This window comes from Carassius gibelio, chromosome B16, assembly GCF_023724105.1.
Source record: "Carassius gibelio isolate Cgi1373 ecotype wild population from Czech Republic chromosome B16, carGib1.2-hapl.c, whole genome shotgun sequence".
Lineage (NCBI taxonomy): Eukaryota > Metazoa > Chordata > Actinopteri > Cypriniformes > Cyprinidae > Carassius > Carassius gibelio.
Window position 1 is genome coordinate 7,087,326 of NC_068411.1, and position 21,642 is coordinate 7,108,967.

Below are 21,642 nucleotides of genomic sequence, written 5' to 3' on the forward strand. Positions count from 1 at the left end.
CCTGAATCTGTCAGAGATGTGATGTGCTGCTGTAGTGAAGTGAACTGATGTGGAGTCTGTACACTGAATCTGTCAGAGAGGTGATGTGATGCGATGCGATGTGATGCTGTAGTGAAGTGATCTGATCTGGAGTCTGTACGCTGAATCTGTCAGTGATGTGATGCTGTAGTGAAGTGAACTGATCTGGAGTCTGAACGCTGAATCTGTCAGTGATGTGATGAGATGCTGTAGTGAAGTGAACTGATCTGGAGTCTGTATGCGCTGCTGTTCATGATGGTGCCGCTGGGGAGGAATGAAGAGAGGACCCGATACACAACATTACAGAGGTCTCTAGCGTCTTTATAGCACTGGTAAATGTATTCAGTTATTTTAATCTGTTTTATTTGGGGGTTTAAAAGAGTGTCGTCGTCGTTCAGATGTTTTAATGGCTTGTCTGGGTTTCATTAGCGTTTTTCTTCAATGCTAACGGGATAAATCTGTTAGCATACATCAACCCTACATGCTTTAACTATCACATATTTAACGTGTTCAGAATATTTAACATTTGAATCGGTTAAAACGTCAAATTAAGTGCGTTTGTGTCCCAACGACACCGGTTAATGTGATCTAAAAACTAGTGTTAATGGCGCGCTAATGAAGCTAACGCCTGTCAACGGAGCCACTGCTAGCACTTTAGCCTGTTAGCTTCTCTCTGCATTCTTAATAAAACACGACCGCTTTAAGTGATTATATATGTGTTGCTTAATTATTTCAGTCGTTTTGTCTTCGGGATATTAATTATGTTGACCGGACAGAAGCAGATGAACTAATGACTGGAGCTTCAATACACAGGTGAGCTAACAGTTAACGTTAGCAGTACTGACATGCCAGTTTGGTTTTATATAAATTATTTCCAGTTTAAGCTGAGTATGATACGTTTATGACTTCCCGACATTAAAGACTGCATGTTTTTAATGTCTCTCTGTGTGTTTGTTCAAAATGATACATGTGAATATTTTCGTGCTTGACTTGTGATTGTCATCAATGTCAAAGTGAACATGGAAACTTCCAGAAAGTGTCCAGAATGACAGAAGCCTCGCCTGCTTTAAGACTCATTGTGTTATATTATTATATTTGGTGTTTTGTTGTCACAGTGTGTTCACTTCTTTGAGACATAATGTCCTCTTTGTAACTGTGCATTATTATGAGAAATGCATTCATAGTCTGTCTTCACATGCCTTCTCAGTCAGCTGTCTTTCTAGACAGCATTTATGGTTATTATGACCTAGTACAGTCTCTTCCTAGATAACATCATAATCTTAAAAATGTATTGACATTTTCCGGCATCAAAGGTGTAGACTCGGAACATAATGTTGTCTAAAGTGTTGTCTATCTAGTCAGCTTGCTCTGTTTTGCCACACAGCCGTGTGTCTGGATCATTTGTGTTTTAGGTTGACCATTGTGTGTGTATTTCTCATAGTTTCGTGGCAACGGGGGTTTCAGTTTACAAATGCACCTTTACCCTGATTGTTTTGTAGTTACTCTAACATCAGCCCAAAATAGTTCCCTGCATTGTCCTAGTTTCTCGTGACATTGTGCTGTTCTACCAAGACATTACGTTGTTATTTATATTAGAAAACCTCTGATTCTAACAATACTGTAAAACGGATATGTTGATGTACCGTTATACTGATTTATGTGAATGATTTATGTAAATGTACCTACATTTACAATTTAGCGTTTTTAAAACTTTTTTTTCTTCTTGATGATAATGCGCACCTTACATTGTCATAGATCTTGACTTATTTCCTCATTGTTCGTTATTTAATCATTATAATAACCTGAGGGATGGTTATAACGATGAGTAATGATGATTTTTTAGTGCTAATTATATACTATCATAACATTTATTAATTGTGATATAACTTTATATATTTTCGTTTTTTTTTTTCATTTTAGTAGCTTTTTTCACTGTTTAATTTTAATTTCTTTTTATTAAAAGTTTTACAAATTTTAGTACCCGCATAACACATTTATTTAGGTTAGCTGCCAAGTTTTTCGTCTGATGTTTATATAATTTTATTTAAACTTTAGTTCATTTACCGTAAATATTTCTAAATACGTTTTTCATCTGACATTTCTCTTATTTTAGTTCATCTTTTTTATTTACTAAAAACAATTATTTATTCATAATTTTTTTTATGTGATATATTATTTTAGTGTAGCTTTATTTCAGATATTGAGAACAATTTGTAAGTTGTTTTTTGTTCTTCTTTGATATTTATCTTATTTTATTTCAGCTTTATATTTGTTGTTGTTTTCATTTGTTTTCATTTCATTTACTGAAAAAATCTTTAATCTTTAAAAAAAAAAAAAAACGGAGTCTATGATTGAGGCCTATAAATCCTGTTTTCAGTTTGATTACCTGACACCGTGTACTATGAGTATTGTCTTTAAATCTTTTTAAACTTATTTCAGCCGCAACAGAAGCAAGCACGAGGACACACGCCCAGGACTGAGCTCCTCCATCAGGATCATGGGAGAGAATGGCCCTCTCACGGTGACAGCCATGCTCTTTGAGGACGAGGAAGAGGATGTGGACAAACTGGGACATGAGGAGGAAGATGAGGACAAGATGGCCGACTATGACAAAGACGACGACATAATCTCGGGACCCTCGTCCTCCTCGGGGAGGGTCTACGATCGCACCACCGTGCTCATCGAGCAGGACCCCATCCGCCTGGACGAGGAGGGCGAGGAGGACGGCATGTCCTTCCTGCAGGAGGGAGAGTGTGAGGGGGACGAGGGCTCTCTGGCCTTCATGGGGGACCCGGATGGCATGTCGCAGGGATACATACACCACACCATCTCTGCGGACCAGATACAGTTCATAATCAACCCGGGGTCCACCCCTATGCCGCGAAACATCGAGGGCGCTACGCTGACGCTACACTCCGAGTGCCCCGAGACCAAGCAGAGAGAGGTGAGCAGCTACATACACAGCACTGCTCTCAGTGACGACCCTCATGTTTGGTTTGTTAAAGCTGGTTGTTCCGGTCAGATCTGCTTGTTCAGTGAAAGCTGATCAGATAAGCTGGGATGGGGATGGGTGTAGTTCATCCCCTCAGGATCTGTGTTTCCACATGATTTCACAGCAGCGCTCTGGACCCAGGTGTCATCGGCTCTTACTTCCTCTGACCCAGAGCTCACACTGGCCCTAACCACATGCTACACGTCCAGTCTGGAAGTCAGTCAGATGTTAGTGCACTGAGTGCTTGGATTTAAACCTGGTTTAAACTGATTATAGGGCCCTATAAAATTCCATTTTCAGTTTTCCTAAATTATTCATTTTGGTTTTTTTCCCCAAATTCTGTGTTTTCCATTTTTAGGTTTTTTTTTAATTTTATTTTGATGGTTTAATTAAATGTTAATAATGAACAAATTTATTACAATTTCAACAATAATAGTGTCCCAAATTCAGATTTCTGTTCTATTTTTAGTCTTAAAAAAAAAATCTATTCAAAAGGATATAACAATCTAAAAATGTATTCAAAAAATAGTGCCCTTTGAAATCGGTTTTATTTTGTCTCAAATTCTATTCCAAGTTCTGTTTCAATGGTTTAAATAAATTTCAGTCATAAAATAGCATGTGCGTACTTATTTTTTTTAAATGTTAACAATAGTGCCCTATGAAATGCATTTTATTTTTTACTAAATTCTATGTTAATGTTCATAATAAAAAAGTTCAATTAAATAAATTCCTATAACAAAACAATTTAAATTGAACAATTATAGGGCCATATACAGTGTTTTTATTCTTAAAGTCAGTTTTTTTTATGAAATCTGTTTTATGATTTAATACAAATTTATTAAAATAATAATCAAATGAATGCCTTAAGCTTTAACAATGTAATTAATCTTTTAAAATTTTATAAAAATTAACAATACTTCTTTTTTGGCAGAGGTTTACTGTTTAAAGTTAATTTTAAAGATTCATTTTAAAGGATTTTTTTTTCTTTTTCTTTTTTTCCCAAAGAAGCTGTGTAAAAACCTAAGCTAAAATAAAAGTTTTAGATAATGAAATGGAAATAAAGTTTGGAGAATTAAATTCAGTTGGTTCTTTGGCATTGAACCAATTCATTACTCAATAGCTCACTATTTCAGTTAAACAGATTGAACATCTTGCTTCTGTAGCATCATGTTTGATTAGAGTTGAAGTGTGTTCACACTGCTGACAGTGTTTACGCAGTCATCAGAAAGTGGATACCGGTACTTTTCAAGCCCTTAAAAACTGCTGTGGCTGCCCAAAATTTGGTGCATCACTAGCAGATCTTTAAACTCAAGCAGTGTGTTTTTGGGAGGACTGGGCTAATTGTGCCACATTCATTATGTTCTGTGATTAATGATGATGACTCAGTCTGAACACTAAATGCTCTGCCAGTGTGATGTGTAGTGTTGAGGCTGACGTTCAGATGACGTACACAGAGGTGATCATGATCACAATTTCTCATTTGACTTTCTGCTGTGTTTTATTAATATTCCCAACCTGGCAACCAATGTGTGCGCTCTCTCGCTGTGTTGTTGAGCTCAAAGCACTGGCAAACATATACAGTAGAGTTAAGCATTCTCTAATGAGATATTCTACTCAAATAAAAGGTCGTTTTTGCTGTTTGAGCGACTAAACCTGCTTGATTCTCTTGAAAGTGCAATAATTCTGATTAGATGAAATGACTGAGTCGTAATTATATATTTTGAGTAAAATAATCTTGATGAACTGTTTAATCATTGTCTTATTTCCAATCCTACCAAGAGGCCTAATGTGGTCATTATAAAGACATTTAGTCTCAGAGAGTATATGTGATTGGCTATTAAGCTGAAAGATATTATGTAACCTGTGTAATGATGTGATGCTGAACAACAGGCTGATGATGCAAACACAAAGCGTTCAAATATTGTCATAATGTAGTATTTCTCATGTTGAATGGCCACCGCGAAGCAGAAATAGAATCATTTGGCTGCAACAAATGGCTCCAGGTGGTTTATTTGCATTACACAGACTTGCAAATGACCGGCTTTTACTGCCTGTTGTACTGCCCACACACACATATTGAAAGGTCATTCATCACATCTACATCTACACAGCTTTGTCTCATAATAACCCTAAATACTTGGATATGTTTGTAGTTGTGTTTTCTGTGTGTTACATGAGATTGTTGTTCCTGCCGTTGTGTTCAGAGAATGATTGATGATGTTGATCATTCGTGTGAGAGCACAGCTACATTCACAGTGTTAGCCGCAGCACCCAGTTACGCTCAGATTATGCTCAAATCCCATGTTTTCATGAATTCGTTTTTTTTTTCATGGCCTTTTTAACATGACCCATCTGTGCCATTGCTCTGAATGTCTGAATGCACAAGACATATTCATTTTTGCTACTGTCTAAAAGTTTTTGGCTAGTAAGATGTTTTAATGTTTCTGTAAGAAGTTTCTTGTGCTGACCAAGGCTGTATTTAGACCTAATTATTTTCTTTAAAAAAACTATAATATTATCAAATATTATTAAAATGTAAAATATGCTCTATAAACATTTCTGATTATTATCAATGTTGAAAACTATGGAAGCCTATTTCCGCCACTGAATAAAAAATAAAACATGGTAATTGCGACTTTTTATCTCACAATTCTGACTTTTTTTCTCAAAATTGTGAGTTCATGTTTTCACGTCCGACTTTATAACACCCAAAGGTGAGTTATAAAGTCAGAATTAAAAGAGATAAAATCGCAGTTGCGAGTTATTCATTTTTTTTGCGCAATTTGCGAGTTTACTGTAGATCTTTATCTTGCATCTTTTTTTCTCAGAATTGCGTGTTATAAAGTCAGAAATGAAGTATCTCAGAGCAGCTGGAGTTTATATCCGTGTATTCATATCATCATTGAGACGGCAGAAGCTGAAAACACTGCAAGCGTCATCCACGCTATAGTATGTGTGTACGTTAGTAAACAAAATCATGGCGCCAGGCGTGATATCAAATGCATCTGCAGATTTATAGTATTCCTATAGCATTTCACCTGAGCATTGCGAATCACTCGTATGGCTTTGTTCTTGATTCTCATCAACTGTATCTTCGCCATGATAAGCGCCGAATGAATGATAGTTTTTCCATTGTAACATCACGCAAGGTAAATAAGGGTGACATCCAGTGGAGAAGAGTAATGATAAGATTCATGTTTATCAGATCTTGTTTTAAATGTGTGCTGATCGAAAAGATCGATTCGTGGCTTTTGAGAATCAATATAGAATCAACGTCATTTAAAAAAACGATTAATCAAAAAAGCGTTGATGTTTTTGCCCATCCCTATTTATATCTCACAGTTCTGACTAGCAATTGCATGTTATAAAGTCAGAATTGTGAGATAAAATGTTTCAATTACCTTGTTCTATTTTTTATTTAGTGGCAGAAACGGGCTTCCATAGCAAACAGATTTGCTGCTTCAAGGTTTTGTGGAAATTTATTTATTTTCTTCATTCAGGCCAAAAGCTTGCACGAAAACACGAGCTGGGATTTGTCGTGCAAAGTCAAACCAATCACATCCCATCATAACTGATCATATCCAATTATAGCACGATGGAGGCGTCCCCCATTCATCTCAGTTACCCCCCAGTTAAGACATGGCACGCTGTGGGGTCTCTGTTGAAAGTCAATGGGTTGAGGGAAGGCAAGCCCCGCTGTGGTGGTCGCTGTTAGACAGTGTTACTTTAGAAAAGCGAGTGACTTTTATACTTTTAATCTCATATTTACTAATATTTGTGTTCTTTTATTTTTGTAATATTATTTTCTCATCAGTTATTTGAGGAGACACTGCCTCCCTTGCTTCTTCAGCGGAAATGCCCCTGGTTTTAAATATGAAGTGTAGCATTAAAAGAGCACAGAGATGACGTGGTCAGAAGCAAATGATGTGATGCATCATTAAAGTTCAATACTAGGACAAATAGATTGCAGTAGACCATATGAGGATCAAAATGACAACTGTAGACTTAAAGTGGGCATGCCATTTCCAGAACAAATGAAGTAAGGTGTGTTTTTCTAGTAATTGTTGTTTAATGTAGTTTGTTTTGTGTGCTTGTCTGTTAAGAGCAGAGAGAGATCAGCATTATCTCACAGCCTGATGTTCTGTGCTCACTGGAACAGCGTTGTCTGCATCTAAAGATATTTCTGCTGAATACTGATCAGTGACTTGATGTGAAAGAGAGTCTGTTTGCTGTAGAAACACACACACACACACACGAGTCATTCAGGGCCACATGTAAACCGCTCAGAATAGAGCTCAGTGTTTCCCTAACACAGCAGGACACGCTTTATTGATCCATGTTTTGATATAAGCAGCTTATGGGACATTTGAGCAGAATTCTGCACACAGAATAAAATAATAACTCCTGATATTGTAATCTTGGTTGGTAATTATGTTGATTTATATAACTTATATTATTAAGAGCAAATGCATGTTATACATTTTTTAGATTACACACAAAAAACTGTTAATACAGCAAGTCTAGACCAGAGATGATGAAACCAGGTCCGTTTTGCCAGAGTTGACCCTTTATGCTCTTTGAAGTATTCTGAAATACATTAAAACTCATTTCTTATAGGCTTTATGGACAGATAAGTTGAGAGTGTCTCCTGAAGGACCAGCACCACATCCTCTTGATTTGATTCTTCCTCTTGAATTGATCTTCCAGAATCTGGCAGCAAGATTTAGGAGCTCATTTTTAGTCAGTCTTGAGACAGACTTTTCAGGATAGGAGATGGAATAAAAATGAGCTCCTAAAACTTACTTAAACCATTCTTATATACCGATTTATTGCTCAGGAAACATTTTCCTTGTTGAAATCAGTGTTGAAATGTGCTGCTTCATATTTTAGTAAAAAAAAAATGGACAAAGTTTAAAAGAGCATCATGAAATCAAAACATGCTACCATTCGGATTGGCAAGCAACTGTGACTGTGTTAGAAAGCTCACATCACACTAGAAATGAAAGGTCAATACAACTGTGAGATAATGTCAGTGTTGCATGCAGTGTGATCTTTTGTGTGAAAAAATAAAATAGAATTGCACACGTCTAATATGCACAGAATGCATTTGCAGAAGTCATATGAGTTGTATAGCAATCATTGGCCAATATTATGATAGGAAATGAAGAGAAAAGAAGTGGATGGATTGGGAAATGTCATGTCATGTCATGTTGAACACATGAGCACCACGGGTAGCACCATGTGAGTTAACCACTTGGTTACGTATCTGACCCATACGCCACCTAAAGAAATAGTACAATTAAAAATGTAAATCTACTCAGGCTATCCAAAAGTTTGTTTCTTTATCGGACACATTTAGAGAAATGTAGCATTACATCACTTGCTCACCAATGAATCCTCTGCAGTGAATGGGTGCCGTCAGATTAAGAGTCTGAACCGTAATCCAAACCACTCCTTGTGGTCTTGTTTTGTGAAGCAAAAAGCTGCATATGTTTTTTTTTTTTTTTTTTTTATCCATCATTAATAGTTCTCTGTCCATAATTTAGTTTTCTCTTTAGTGGAAAAAGTCACCTTGTCTGAATCAGGAGAGAAATATGCACAGATCAAGCTCTGTTTAAAAGCCAAAACAACTCTAAAGAAATATTTTTTGTTTTTGAGATGGACTTTTTCTTTGGAGGAAGCGTTATAAAGGATCATAAAGCATCATAACGATGGATTTGTTTCCTACAACAACAGCTTTTCTTTAATTGATAGACTGTGGTTGTGTGGATTACTTGTAATGTTTTTATCAGCTGTTTGAACTCATTTTGACAGCACCCATTCACTACAGAGGATCAATTGTTGAGCAATGATGGAATGATGAATTTCTTCAAATAAGCAGATAAATTAAGAAACATTTGTCATTCCACTCTATGGATATTTTAGAAAATATCTATTTTGTTCAATGTATAGCCTGGCTTCTCTGGGAAACTGTTGTCTGTGGTAGTTTGACACACAGGGAACATTTTGTTCATCTGATAGATGCCTGTTGTTCTCCACTGGAGACTGTTATTCCCAATCTCTCTTTGTGACCATTGGCTCTTTCTGTCCATCTCTCAGGTTAAGCGATACCAGTGCATGTTCGAGGGCTGTACGCGCACCTACAGCACGGCGGGAAACCTGCGCACGCATCAGAAAACACACCGCGGTGAATATACGTTTGTGTGCAACCAGCAGGGCTGCGGCAAAGCCTTCCTCACGTCCTACAGCCTGAAGATCCACGTCCGCGTCCACACGAAAGAGAAGCCCTTTGAGTGTGACGTGCAGGGCTGTGAGAAAGCCTTCAACACACTCTACAGGTGAATATGAGGAAGAACAGGGGGCAAGGAACTCGACCGGAAGTTGAAGTCGGCTGGGGGCTGCCATCTTGTAGCAGAACTTCACTTGCGTTAGCATTCCCATTCACTCCCATTCATTTTGGCGTCACTTTGACAGCGAATAACTTTACATCTGAGGCGGTTAAAGACTCCGATTGTCCATTATTTATTTCTAAAGATACACGACAATGTATAAAGGGCTCAATTACCTTCTATGTTACATTATGGCCCCGTATAAACAGTTTTTGTAAAAAATAGGCTAACGATTGCGTCATAACCACTCGACTCTCTGTCGCATTACCGTACAGACAGGAGGAGAAGCTCGCAGGCAATTAACTTAATATGGCGTACTGGCGTTACATTTTAAAATACTATACAAATAATACTATAAAAAAATACTATATATATACTAAATACTAAAAATACTAATAAAAAAATACTATATAAATACTTACTCCTGCTCACTCACGTCAAAGAACTCCCCGCTCAAGCTCGCCGTCTCTGCAAGATTAACGATGGCAGTTTGCACGCACAGCTACTAGAAGATTTACATCTGTCAGACAGGTTGCTGACGTCGTCAAGCTTCGTTTGAGTCTGCGCGTCAGAAACGGAAGTGCTAAAAAACGCTAAAAATGGGCTTCACTTGTCTCAATTGAGTTCCAATGGGGTCGCTGTGTCCATTTCTTTTACTGTCTATGAGGAAGAAGCACTGGTTTGACATGTACATGCTTCAGTAGCTGCTCCTGCCCTCCTGTGGGCTGTGTTGTTACTGGGGTCTGACAGAAGCTCATGCTCATGTGACTGCTAGCCAGAAGCCACAATTCAATATTTTTTTTAATTATTATTATTATTTATTTTTTTCTCATGATTATTGGTTGGCTGGCATGCTACAGGTAATTTTTAGTAAAGTTTTGCAGACAAAACTTGTACAGAAAACAACACACACTAAAAAAAATCTTTGGATCTAAGAATTGATATAAGTGAAGCTTTTTTTCAACCCAGCCCTTCTTCATCGGTGGAAACTTGGTGCTTTGCATCTAGTTAAATCGATGTGGTCACTTAAAAATTAAACATTTGCCATTATTCATTTACCCATACATAATTGATTGATTTGTATTTTGTATGAAGGCATGTGCTCACTGACTAAACCGATGATTATTGTGTTGCTCTGGTCAGACTGAAAGCACACCAGAGGCTGCACACTGGCAAGACATTTAACTGTGAATCAGAGGGATGCACCAAGTACTTCACCACACTCAGTGACCTGAGGAAGCACATCCGCACACACACGGGCGAAAAACCATTCCGGTGAGGAAATCTGTTTCAGCGCTCACATTGACAGTAATGAGTTGATCTTGAATGTGCAGCCAGTACACACATAACAAATTTGAATGTGGTACTTTTGCATATTAGTAACGATTGAAGCACTATTGTGTTTGTGTCTGCAGGTGTGATCATGACGGCTGTGGTAAGGCTTTCGCTGCTAGTCATCACCTGAAAACACACGTACGGACACACACTGGTAAGCCACAGGCAGTCTGCCCCATGAATGATCTCAAAATGAAAGCAATGCACTGAAAAAGTCTTAACTTATTTACCCTATAAACCCTACTTTGTCATATTTGGTATGCAATTTCTAAGGCCTCTAAATTTAAAAAAAATCTAAATTTTGCCTAAAAACCTGTTGCACATTCTACTAAGTGCCTTCTATTGTCTGACTGGTATTTTATAAGTTTGAGCAAGTAAAAGGTCTTTTAGTCTGATTATAGAGATGTCATCCTTCAGCTTGTTGTCTTCAGTCCTTACTGATTTCTATCAAATAAAAATAAAAAATGTATTGTTAGTAATATTTCAACTTACTGAACCAGGGCTTAAAGTTCTCCGGCACCGTGCCAGATTTTCAGCGTGCAGCGTTTGGCTGTGGAAAAAAATATTCCTACATTTTAAAAAAATCTTGTTGATATCACTTCCCAGTCCATGAGTTCACCTACCAATGGAATGAGAGGAGCAGCTTTCACTCTCAACCAAACTAACATTACTAGCCAATCAGAATGTTTGGCTCTTATAAACATGAGATGTGCTTAATAGTATCCAATTGCAGAGTCACAGTCCTGATGAATGGAGAAGCTCAACAAAAAAAGCTTTTGCTTAAATAAAATGAAAACAATAAAAATCTAATTTAAACTAATTATTCATCATAAATACTAACCCAGAATCCTTTATTTTTAATTCATAGATAGATAGATGGATGGATGATTGGATGGATGGATGGATGATTGGATGGATGGATGGATGATTGGATGTTTGGATGGATGGATGATTGGATGGATGATTGGGTGGATGGATGATGGGATGATTGGATGGATGGATGATTGGATGGATGGATGGATGATGGGATGATTGGATGGATGGATGGATGGATGGATGGTTGATGGGATGATTGGATGGATGGATGGATGGATGGATGATTGGATGGATGGATGGATGGATGATTTGATGGATGGATGATTGGATGGATGGATGGATGATAGGATGATTGGATGGATGGATGGATGGATGGATGGTTGATGGGATGATTGGATGGATGGATGGATGGATGGATGATTGGATGGATGGATGGATGGATGGATGATTTGATGGATGGATGATTGGATGGATGGATGGATGGATGATTGTATGGATGGATGGATGGATGATTGGATGGATGGATGGATGATGGGATGATTGGATGGATGGATGGATGGATGATTGGATGGATGGATGATTGGATGGATGGATGGATGGATGATTGGATGGATGGATGGATGGATGGATGATGGGATGGATGGATGGATGGATGGATGGATGATTGTTTGGATGGATGGATGATTGTATGGATGGATGATTGGATGGATGGATGGATGGATGATTGGATGGATGGATGATGGGATGATTGGATGGATGGATGATTGGATGGATGGATGGATGGATGGATGATGGGATGATTGGATGGATGGATGGATGGATGGATGATTGGATGGATGGATGGATGATTGGATGGATGGATGGATGGATGATTGGATGGATGGATGGATGGGCGGACTGACGAACAGACAGACCTTATGTAGATGAGAGAACCTGTCCGGTTCTTCTCTTATAGTCTCTTTTTCTGTTCTAGGAGAGAAGCCGTTTTTCTGTCCGAGCGATGGCTGTGAGAAGACCTTCAGCTCTCAGTACAGCCTGAAGAGTCACATTCGGGGTCATGATAAAGGTCCAGCGTTCACCATGAGCAGTCACCCGCTGTCAGAGGTGCGCACTCACATAATCACAGCCCTGTCTGGCTGCTTTGTTACATGGCCACTTCAGGACCGTCGACTTAATTGGTACTGTTGTACTTGTTCAACTGCAGGATGCGAATCACTCGCTGTGCCTCAGTGATTTGAGCCTCATTTCCACAGACTCTGAGCTCCAGGAGAACCACAATGTGAGTGATGTCCTCATTTACACAGAGCTGTTTTCAGTCGTCTCTCAGATACGAGTTCATCTCAGCACATGTTCATGTCTCAGTCTCAGGGTTTGGATCTGAACAGCGTCACCCCCATACGAATCTTTGAGCTGATGTTCCAGAGTCCTGAGAACAGTGTCAGCCCGGACGACCCTAAACCCACAGGCAAGAACTTGAGAGATTGCTGTGTTCAAATACACTGGGTCACTCTTATGCAGTACGGTTTGAATAAATTAGTGCTGGGCAGCCATTCAATTGTTCATCCCGATTAATCACATTGTTATGCATACAATTCAATAAGGAGTTCAAAAGTAAAGTGTATTGCACAATTTTTCATTTAGAAGTACTGAAATATGAATAACATTTTGTTTGCAAATTCTTTAAACAAATTAGGTTGATTTTTTTACTGCAGTAATTATTTTACATAGGCTAGTTGAAGTTAAAATATTAATTGTAAATCTCAGCTTAAACATTAATCACAGTTTACAAAACGATGCACTCCACTGTGCTGAGCGAGGGCGCTTCTCTGCTGTCTTCACGTGCTCACTTGTGAAGTCGTGATTACGAGCTCGTGGCAATCTTTACAGTAAACAGTGGTTTGTGAATGTTGATGCTTTGCCTTAATAATTTTATCAAGAGCATCCATGTGAGCGCTACTGCAGTCTTAGGCCTTCCCCGAATGCTCTCATTGGTTGAGACATGTGATAACGCTCATCCCAAGCCAGTACTGATCAACATCCCACCCCTCCTGTGACCCATAGTTTTTTTGTAGGCTATGTGTATTCAGAGCCATTGAGCAATGGGCTTTCAAAATAATAGTAATAATTGAAATGACAAAACACTGCGTAAATGCATGCTAAAATAATTGTCAGTGTTAATTAATTAAAGCGTTAAAGTGACCACATGAACGTGATAATAACACTTGAACTTGCCCAGCCCTAGAATAAATATATATACAGTGCCCTCCATAAGTATTGGGACAGCAATGACAAAATTGGTTTGTTTGCTTTGTAGTTAAGACATTTGCAAATATAATTAAAAGAAATATATAAGACAAAACTACAGAATATCATGTTTTATTATTAGCTGTTTCAACACATACATGTTTTACCAATTAAAAAGGACAGCACTTTTAGGGTTTAGCCCACTATTTTATGTGAGCATAAGTATTTGGGACAGTTGAACTTGTGGCAGATGTAAAAGATCAAAAGCTAATATTTATTTGCAGAATCCTTGCGTGCAATCAGTTAATGACGTTAAAATGTTTAAAAAACATTAGACGTACAAACCTGTGTTAAAAACCTGTTAACAACGTCAAAACATGCAGTATATTAAAACATGTTAACAACATTTTACTAAAAATTTATTAAGATGTTAAGATATGTTAGCACTTGTGTTAAAACATGGTAACAATGTGTATTAGCAATATGTTAAAACATGTTAGAAACATTTGCAAGGTTATTGTGTTAAATTATAATAGGAACATGGTATCACTTTGTTAAAACATGCAAGCAACATGAAAAAAATGTTAGGAACAGGTTGACAAGGTAAAACATGTTAGAAAACATGGTAAAACATGTTAGAAAATAATGGTAATATGCTTAAAACATGTTACAACGTCACTCGCACATTACTTGCTAGAAAATGGCTTGGTGTACAAGTATGCAAATTGGGACGTCACCTTCTGATACTTTGTAGCAAAATGCTAGAAACATGCAGTGAACAGCGTGCTAAAAATTTACTAAAAGTTCACTTATTGATAATATTTTACTGACATGATTTCCATGTTTAACATTTCAACCAGCATATTTATGACAAAATGTACTGCATAGTAGGAGTGAGCCATCACACATATCCTGTGTCTCAATCTGACGTCCAGCCTCTGTCTCTCTAGAGAACCCAGCGGAGTCTTTTGGCCTTGAGCCGTCACCTCAGACAGCTGCTGTAGACGTGTCCACTCAGCCCCCTTCATCCACCTCTTCCCCATCCTGCTCCATCACGAACCCTGATGTGGAGGCTCAGACTCCGCCTACGACACGCCCCTCTCAGCAGGCCCCGCCCCCTCCCGCTGTCAGCAGCTCATTACTGACCTCCAGTTTCCCCTGTGCTCCGCCCACCTCATCACACTCACCCGAAGTGCCCGCTCCATCTGCACCCTCAGTCACCCAGCACTACGTGACACTGACCTCTACGGCTCCACCGTCCTCCAGCACGCCGGCCGTGACCACTGAGGTGACGGCAGCAGTAACACACACGGTGCCTGTGGCTCCTCCTCCTCCTACGATCACCATCGCCCCCACACTCGGCCTGCAGCCCAGCATCGTCATGTCTGATCAGAACCTGCAGTGGATCCTCAGCAGTGCCGCCAGCGCACAGCAAAACTCTGAACAACAGGTCCAGCAGTCTACCGTTTTTTCTATCTTATGTTTTGTCTTAATTTATTAAGCTGGAATTAAGCTGCACTTAAAGGGATAGTCAGCTAAAAATGAAAGTTTTGTCATTATTTACTCGCCCTTGTGTTGTTTCCAAACCCATAAGACTTTTATTTCCATGCGATATACAAATGAAGGTATTTTTAATTAAGCCTGGGAGTATCGCTCTATTACAAATACAGTACAACAAATCATCAAAAAGTTAATAAAGATATAAAAGAAATTGTGAAAGTTAAATATTTATTTTATAATGTCTTCATGAACATTTTTATAAGCTTGAAAGTTTTAGTGAAAAAAAAACTGAATTGAAGAAAAAATTACTTCATTTGTTTTTCGAACATTTATGGAAATCTTATGGGTTTGGAATGACATGTACCTGATGACAGAAATTTCATTGTTTGGTCAACTATACTAGCATCATATTAGAAACATGTTAGGAATGTGTTAAAACATGGTAGAAACATATTAAAACATGTTAGAAAACATGCAAACAACATGTTAAAAATCTATCTGGCATCATCATATTGTTTAAAGTGCAGTTTTTCTAGCTGCATGTTGTAGTTTATTAAAGTAGTTTGTTCTGGTCAAGAATTAGCCACTGTTTCAGGAAGCAGGACGACATTCAAAGATTTGATGCTATGAACCTCACAATGTTTCTCAAATCCAGCAGCTAATTCATCCTCAAAGGCACACATCGTAGCAGCTTGACAAATTTAAAACACAAAGTTGACCTGAAAGTAAATTGTTAAAACCATTCAGTAATAGTTTCTTATTGCCATTGCTATTGCTATTTAGCATCATGTGTGTTTGGTTTTGTTTTTAAGTTAGCTATTTCACTGCTTGCTTTTGCTTTTACAAACATGCTATGTATGAATTATGTTGTTCTAACAGTAGTTATGGTCTTAATAATTGTGTAGTTCAGGTTTGAATTAATTGCATACATTTATTTATTCTTCTCAGTTTTTGACATTACTACTGCTTTTATTTTCAGGGCCCAAAAGTAGAGAAGGTCTTTTTTACAACAGCCATTCCAGTCAGTGGACATTCAGGTACGATTGAATTTATATTGATTTAAAAACAGAATAAAGCTACATGTTTATTTTTTTAATTGCAATTCCAGCTTCTGATTATCTTGATAGATTAACCATAATTGTCTATGATATTGACTGACTGGTTATTTATCCTTAAAACTTTTTTTTCCATTGACATTGTCTTGCACTGCTTAATCTTCTCAATCTGGTGACCATGCATCACCACACCACGAGTAAATGCTGTCAACAGCAAGAAAGAGAATAATTGTTTTTAGTATTGGTAAATGATGTATAAAATCAGGCAAATTATGTATCAACAAATCCCAGTAAAAACCTTCAGAATATGTTTAGGAAAAAATGGTAAAGTTTGGTTTATGCAAGTGAAAACAGCCTTTGCAGATTAGTGTTTGAAATCTACTGATGTCGATAGAAAAAGTGCAATAAAATGTGTATAATTATTATTTTTAGATGGTTTCTTTCCGCTATACTGAAACAACACATTATGAAAAGCCAAACAGTCTATAATCAAAAAATTGATATATATATATATATATATATATATATATATATATATATTTCTGGTGGACTTTCTGGTGTTAATATTAGGAATTTTACTGTTTTAGCTATTGGGAGAAGTTTATAGTTCAAACTGTTTTCATAATTTAGAAAAAAAAAAGTTAATTTATATGACACATATATATGTTGTTGTTCTGATATAATGGAAAATTCTGATATAATGGAAAAAGAAGATCATCACTATTATATTTTTGCCAAACAAAAATGACTGAAGTTTGACATTCCTGTATTAGATTCTGTTCTGTTTTTAATCTAAATAGACAACGGTTTTATTCAGACTGATTTATTGTCAAATGCATCACCTGAATGTATGTTAGTATAAGTGTCTCGTGTAGATTTGCCGGCGTCTCTCACAGGTGGTTGTGGTGTTGTTTCAGGGAACGCAGTGCAGCAGATCGGTCTGAGTCTGCCGGTCATCATCATAAAGCAGGAGGAGTCCTGTCAGTGTCAGTGTGCCTGCAGAGACTCGGCTAAAGACAAGAGCGCTGCTTCCTCGCTGGAGAAGCCGAAGAACACATCACCTCCTCCTCCTCCTCCTCCTCCTGCTGCTGCGCCTCCTCCAGCTCCTCCTGCCCTCCCCGAAGAGCCTCCCTCCTGCTGCCCATCCAAACAGAGCCCCGCTCAGACCCAGCAGGACAGCCTGGCCGCCCCGGTGACCCCCAACACCCCCAGCGATGGCCTGGCCGGCATAGATGTCTCCGATCTGCTCAGTCCAGACACCACAGCAAACATAGAGGCTCTGCTGATGGTGGCGGATGAGTTCAGCATGAGCGATGGAGGCGGCAGCAGCGCCCCCTAGAGGCTCAGGCCTCGCTCTACATCTGTACCGTGTACAGATGGGTATCTCACACACACCTGTACCTCTCTCCCCAGACCTGTGTGATCAGGTCCCCAGTGAGTGGGTTTTGGTGCACTTTTAAGGGCGAGTAGCAGGTGGAGCAGTTTAGGGCACCAGGAGAAGTAGCTTAGTCGCTTCTCAAAATGATTTGAGTCTCTGTAGTGTGTTAACCCCGCTGTCTTGGTAGATTATTTCAGAGCTTGTTTAAAGATCTAAATCTGCTAAATCTGAGATTCTCCGTATTAAACCAGATGAGTTTGGGCCCGGCCACATGCTGTGCTTGAGTTTAGACTTGAAACCCCCTGGATTGATTCACTGGTGTGTCTGAGACTTCAACACAAAGCCCTGCGTCACAGATTGTGGCTAATGAAGTCATCTACGGAAACGTTGAAGTATTTTATGTCTAATTTATTAGAAAGGCTGCAGTGCTCGAAATGATAATAATAATGTGATTTGTTGAGATTTTATTTTACCGTTTGTCACTCTTGATAAACTGCGGTCAACATTTACCTGCCTTTTAAACGTAATTTAGGATTGTTTGGCTGCCTATAACTTAGTATTTAATTTATGTATGTTAATTTATGAAAATACTCAATTGTTGGATAAATGTAACTCTTTTTCCCTACTTTTTACTATATATTTCTAGATTTTCCCCAAACTAAGTGAATCTCACGAAACCCATTTGGGTCATATTTCCCACAATCAAAAATATATATAAAATGGTCATTTTTGCCTAAAGAAAATTAACCCTATTTTACTACTACTTTTTTGTATTATTATTCATGACAATTTCATTCTTCCAATTTTCATTATAGTAATGTAAAAATAATATAAACAATAAATAAATATGAATATATTATTTAAACTGAATTGAATTTAGACTATTTTAATATATATATATATATATATATATATATATATATATATATATATATATATATATACATTAAGAATTAGGTGTTCATTCCCATAGCAATGTTTTTTTTTCTTGTAACATGATTTACTAATTTGTTTTAATAATATAATGGCCATGATTTAGTACGAGGAATCAAATTTACTGTATCATGGCCACAATTTATAAGTTCACTCCCTTATTGTAGTAAATTGTGGCTACTATTTACTGAATCAGTCCCTTGTTTTGGTTGAATTGGTATGTGGCCATGACTTGTTAAATCAGAGGGACAAATTAGTAAATTGTGGAAATGAATTAACAAGTCATGGGAAGAAGTTCTTAAAGGGACAGTTCACACAAAATAAAAAATGCGGGGTGAACTACCCCTTTAATTTGTAGCCACAATATATAGTCTTTTCCTTTTTTTCCCCCTCTTGAATTTTGGATGAAATATGATCACTCTTGAATATTCTGTGATGAAATCAGACACTTTAGCTGTTGTGATAGGCATGTGGTTGGGTTTCCTTTAGGGTTTTTTCCCCATCAGATGTCGCGGATCTCTCTTCCCCTTCTTTTATCAGTGTCTCCCTGCACTTTTTCTTTCGTGAACCCCGTTTCTAAACCCGCGTGAGTCTCTTGTGACCCGCTCAGGGATACAGAAAAACAAGCAGCAGTATATTCTGAGATGATAAGTGTGTGTGTTTGTGTGTGACCAGATAAGCAGACACGACTCATCTGACCTGTTGTTTTGAACCTGCTTGTAGTGCACTACCCAGCCACGGTTCAGCCGAACCACTGCTGTATAGAGGCTCTGAAGAGCTGACGACATGTAAATACATAGTACCTTTGAGATGATACATGTTTAAGCCTTTAGATTGTATTTGTATTTTTGTATAGAACTGTGGGTGTGAGATGAGATGAGATGAGAGACGTGACTCTGCACTGCCTTTACTGTCACCTGTGCATCTCTTATGCAGTATGTAGTTCTCCACAGATCCTTGTGTTTCAGACTCAAGTAGGACAGGTATCGCCTTACATCTCATGATAGTCATTTCATTTCAGCGTGGACTAAACATGAAGAATTTGAATCGGATAGATATTACCGAGCGAGCCTTTTCCGATCCTGTGCCAAATGAAACGGTGGACTGACAGTGATGCTTCATTGCGCTGGTAGCTCTGTGTACATCGCTCCTAAAATCTTAAGCAGTTGCTTTATTTATCCACTACATTTTCTTTTAAATATCTATTAATGGGACCTGTGCAAACCTAGTACTAGAACATTATCATGCGATCTGTCTGAACAACAGTTTTTCACTAATAAATGCACGCACTTTGGGGTCCAGCCAATATAATGATCAACCGTACCTTAATAATAATAATAATAATAATGCACAATCTTTCCGACCTTATTGTTCTGTTTGAATATTTTGCGTATGAGTTTGGACAAGTTACTTAACATGAAAGATTCATTTTGACTGAAGGCAGTTATTAATCATCACCTATCTAAAATAAGTAACTATGCAATGTCAGAGCATATAGAAAAAACTTCAAATCACTCCATCTGTACATGTTCATAAGCAAGATATCATGTGTCAGCATTCAGTGATCATTAGTTATTATTTAAAGAAATGGCCGTATTTCAAGTTTAAAGCCTTTTTTTTGGATCACTTAAGTCTCATTTATTAAAATGTTTGTTGTGTACAGTTATGTTTGGCGTGATGTAATCAGTTTTGTTTTGTATCTGGGCATTGCAATGTTATATATGTATATTGTTTCCTGTTGAAAATTATTGCTGCTTCGATGTATTTTATTTTATTGACCCGTACCTAACATGAAAATCTTGCATTTGTTTTAATGTTAGAAAAATACTGTTGAAATAACTACTTGCTTGCCTGTCAACCCTTCTGCTTTCGTTCTTGCTCAAGGTTGTTTTTTCTTCTCCACCTTCATCCGGTGCCATCATCATCATCATGTTTTCATTCACATGGGTCTTTTTCAGCCATTAACTTATGATTTAATACAACAAATTAGCTTAATAAACAATTGCTTTTGGTTCTTCTGGTTCAGGCTGGTGTTGGTCGAGTCTCAGAAGCTTGAGGTAAAGAGGAAACTAATGCTTCCATGAGGACTGCTTTTGATACCCGAAGTGTGAGGAAACTGTAAAGAGCTGTATTTTTGAAGAATGTATAATGTGAAATTTTTTCTCATATGCTTGTTTTGTACAAAGTATTATGGCAAAGTAATAACTTTTTGAATCAAAAAGCAATACAATACCAGTAAAATCCTGTCGAGTGGTTACATTATTTGACACTGTTTGTAAAGAAATAGCTCTATCCAGACACATTCACATCAAGATTTTATTTATATATAAATACTTGTAGATTTCAAATACCGAAAGGAAACGGTTCAGTTATCCAGTTCTCGGAGTGATGCATTTTCAAGGCCTCTTTCCTACCAAAATAAACTGAATGAGTAGCTCTGCAAATAGCATTTTAGAAGCACATCTACACAGAATATTAAACACCTACAGCAACTATTCTCTGAACTTCCTGCAGGTCATTCAGGATCATGGTGCAGAGCTCGATCTGCTCGTGCATGTCAGAGACTTTCCCATCAAGAGCCTCCAGATGTCTCTCAGAAGGGCACTGTTTGAGAAATTAATCAGTTATTATAATATATATATATATATATATATATATATTATTAATGACAATTTCATATTTTATATATATATATATACACACAGAAGCATGCAATTTACCTGATCTGCAGGAAGAGCTTTTATCTGGGTATTTGATTCTTCAGTGTTTTCTGAAGTATTAATAATAATAATAAAAAATCAGTCTATGAAATTTATCCTTTAAATTACGAAAATATCTTACCTGTAACTGACGCCATTTTTAGTTTTGTTTGTAAAACGGTAATGCTGGGATTGTTAGATCTTAATTATATTATTTAGTAATTAGTCCTAATTAATTACATGTGCAGGTTAATTATTTTGATTGGATTTTAACTAGATGCAG

The 21,642-nt window shown here is 37.5% G+C and overlaps 1 protein-coding gene across 3 annotated transcripts; it reads left to right on the plus strand.

Moving 5' to 3' along the window:
- The first annotated feature begins 211 nt into the window (after positions 1–211).
- Positions 212–20,906, plus strand: mtf1 (metal-regulatory transcription factor 1). 3 transcript variants are annotated; one of them, XM_052578886.1, is made up of 12 exons: positions 230–350; positions 755–831; positions 2,458–2,962; positions 9,110–9,348; positions 10,543–10,674; positions 10,815–10,888; positions 12,524–12,654; positions 12,755–12,829; positions 12,913–13,015; positions 14,745–15,244; positions 16,274–16,331; positions 17,267–20,906. In XM_052578886.1, exons 2-12 carry the CDS (start codon positions 809–811, stop codon positions 17,686–17,688), a joined length of 2,262 nt encoding a protein of 753 aa, XP_052434846.1. In that variant the 5' UTR covers positions 230–350; positions 755–808; the 3' UTR covers positions 17,689–20,906. The 3 variants fall into 3 exon arrangements, with proteins under 3 accessions (XP_052434847.1, XP_052434846.1, XP_052434845.1); XM_052578887.1 differs by lacking the exon at positions 755–831 and having other exon boundaries at positions 212–350; XM_052578885.1 differs by lacking the exon at positions 755–831 and having other exon boundaries at positions 274–326.
- The last annotated feature ends 736 nt before the right edge of the window (positions 20,907–21,642 follow it).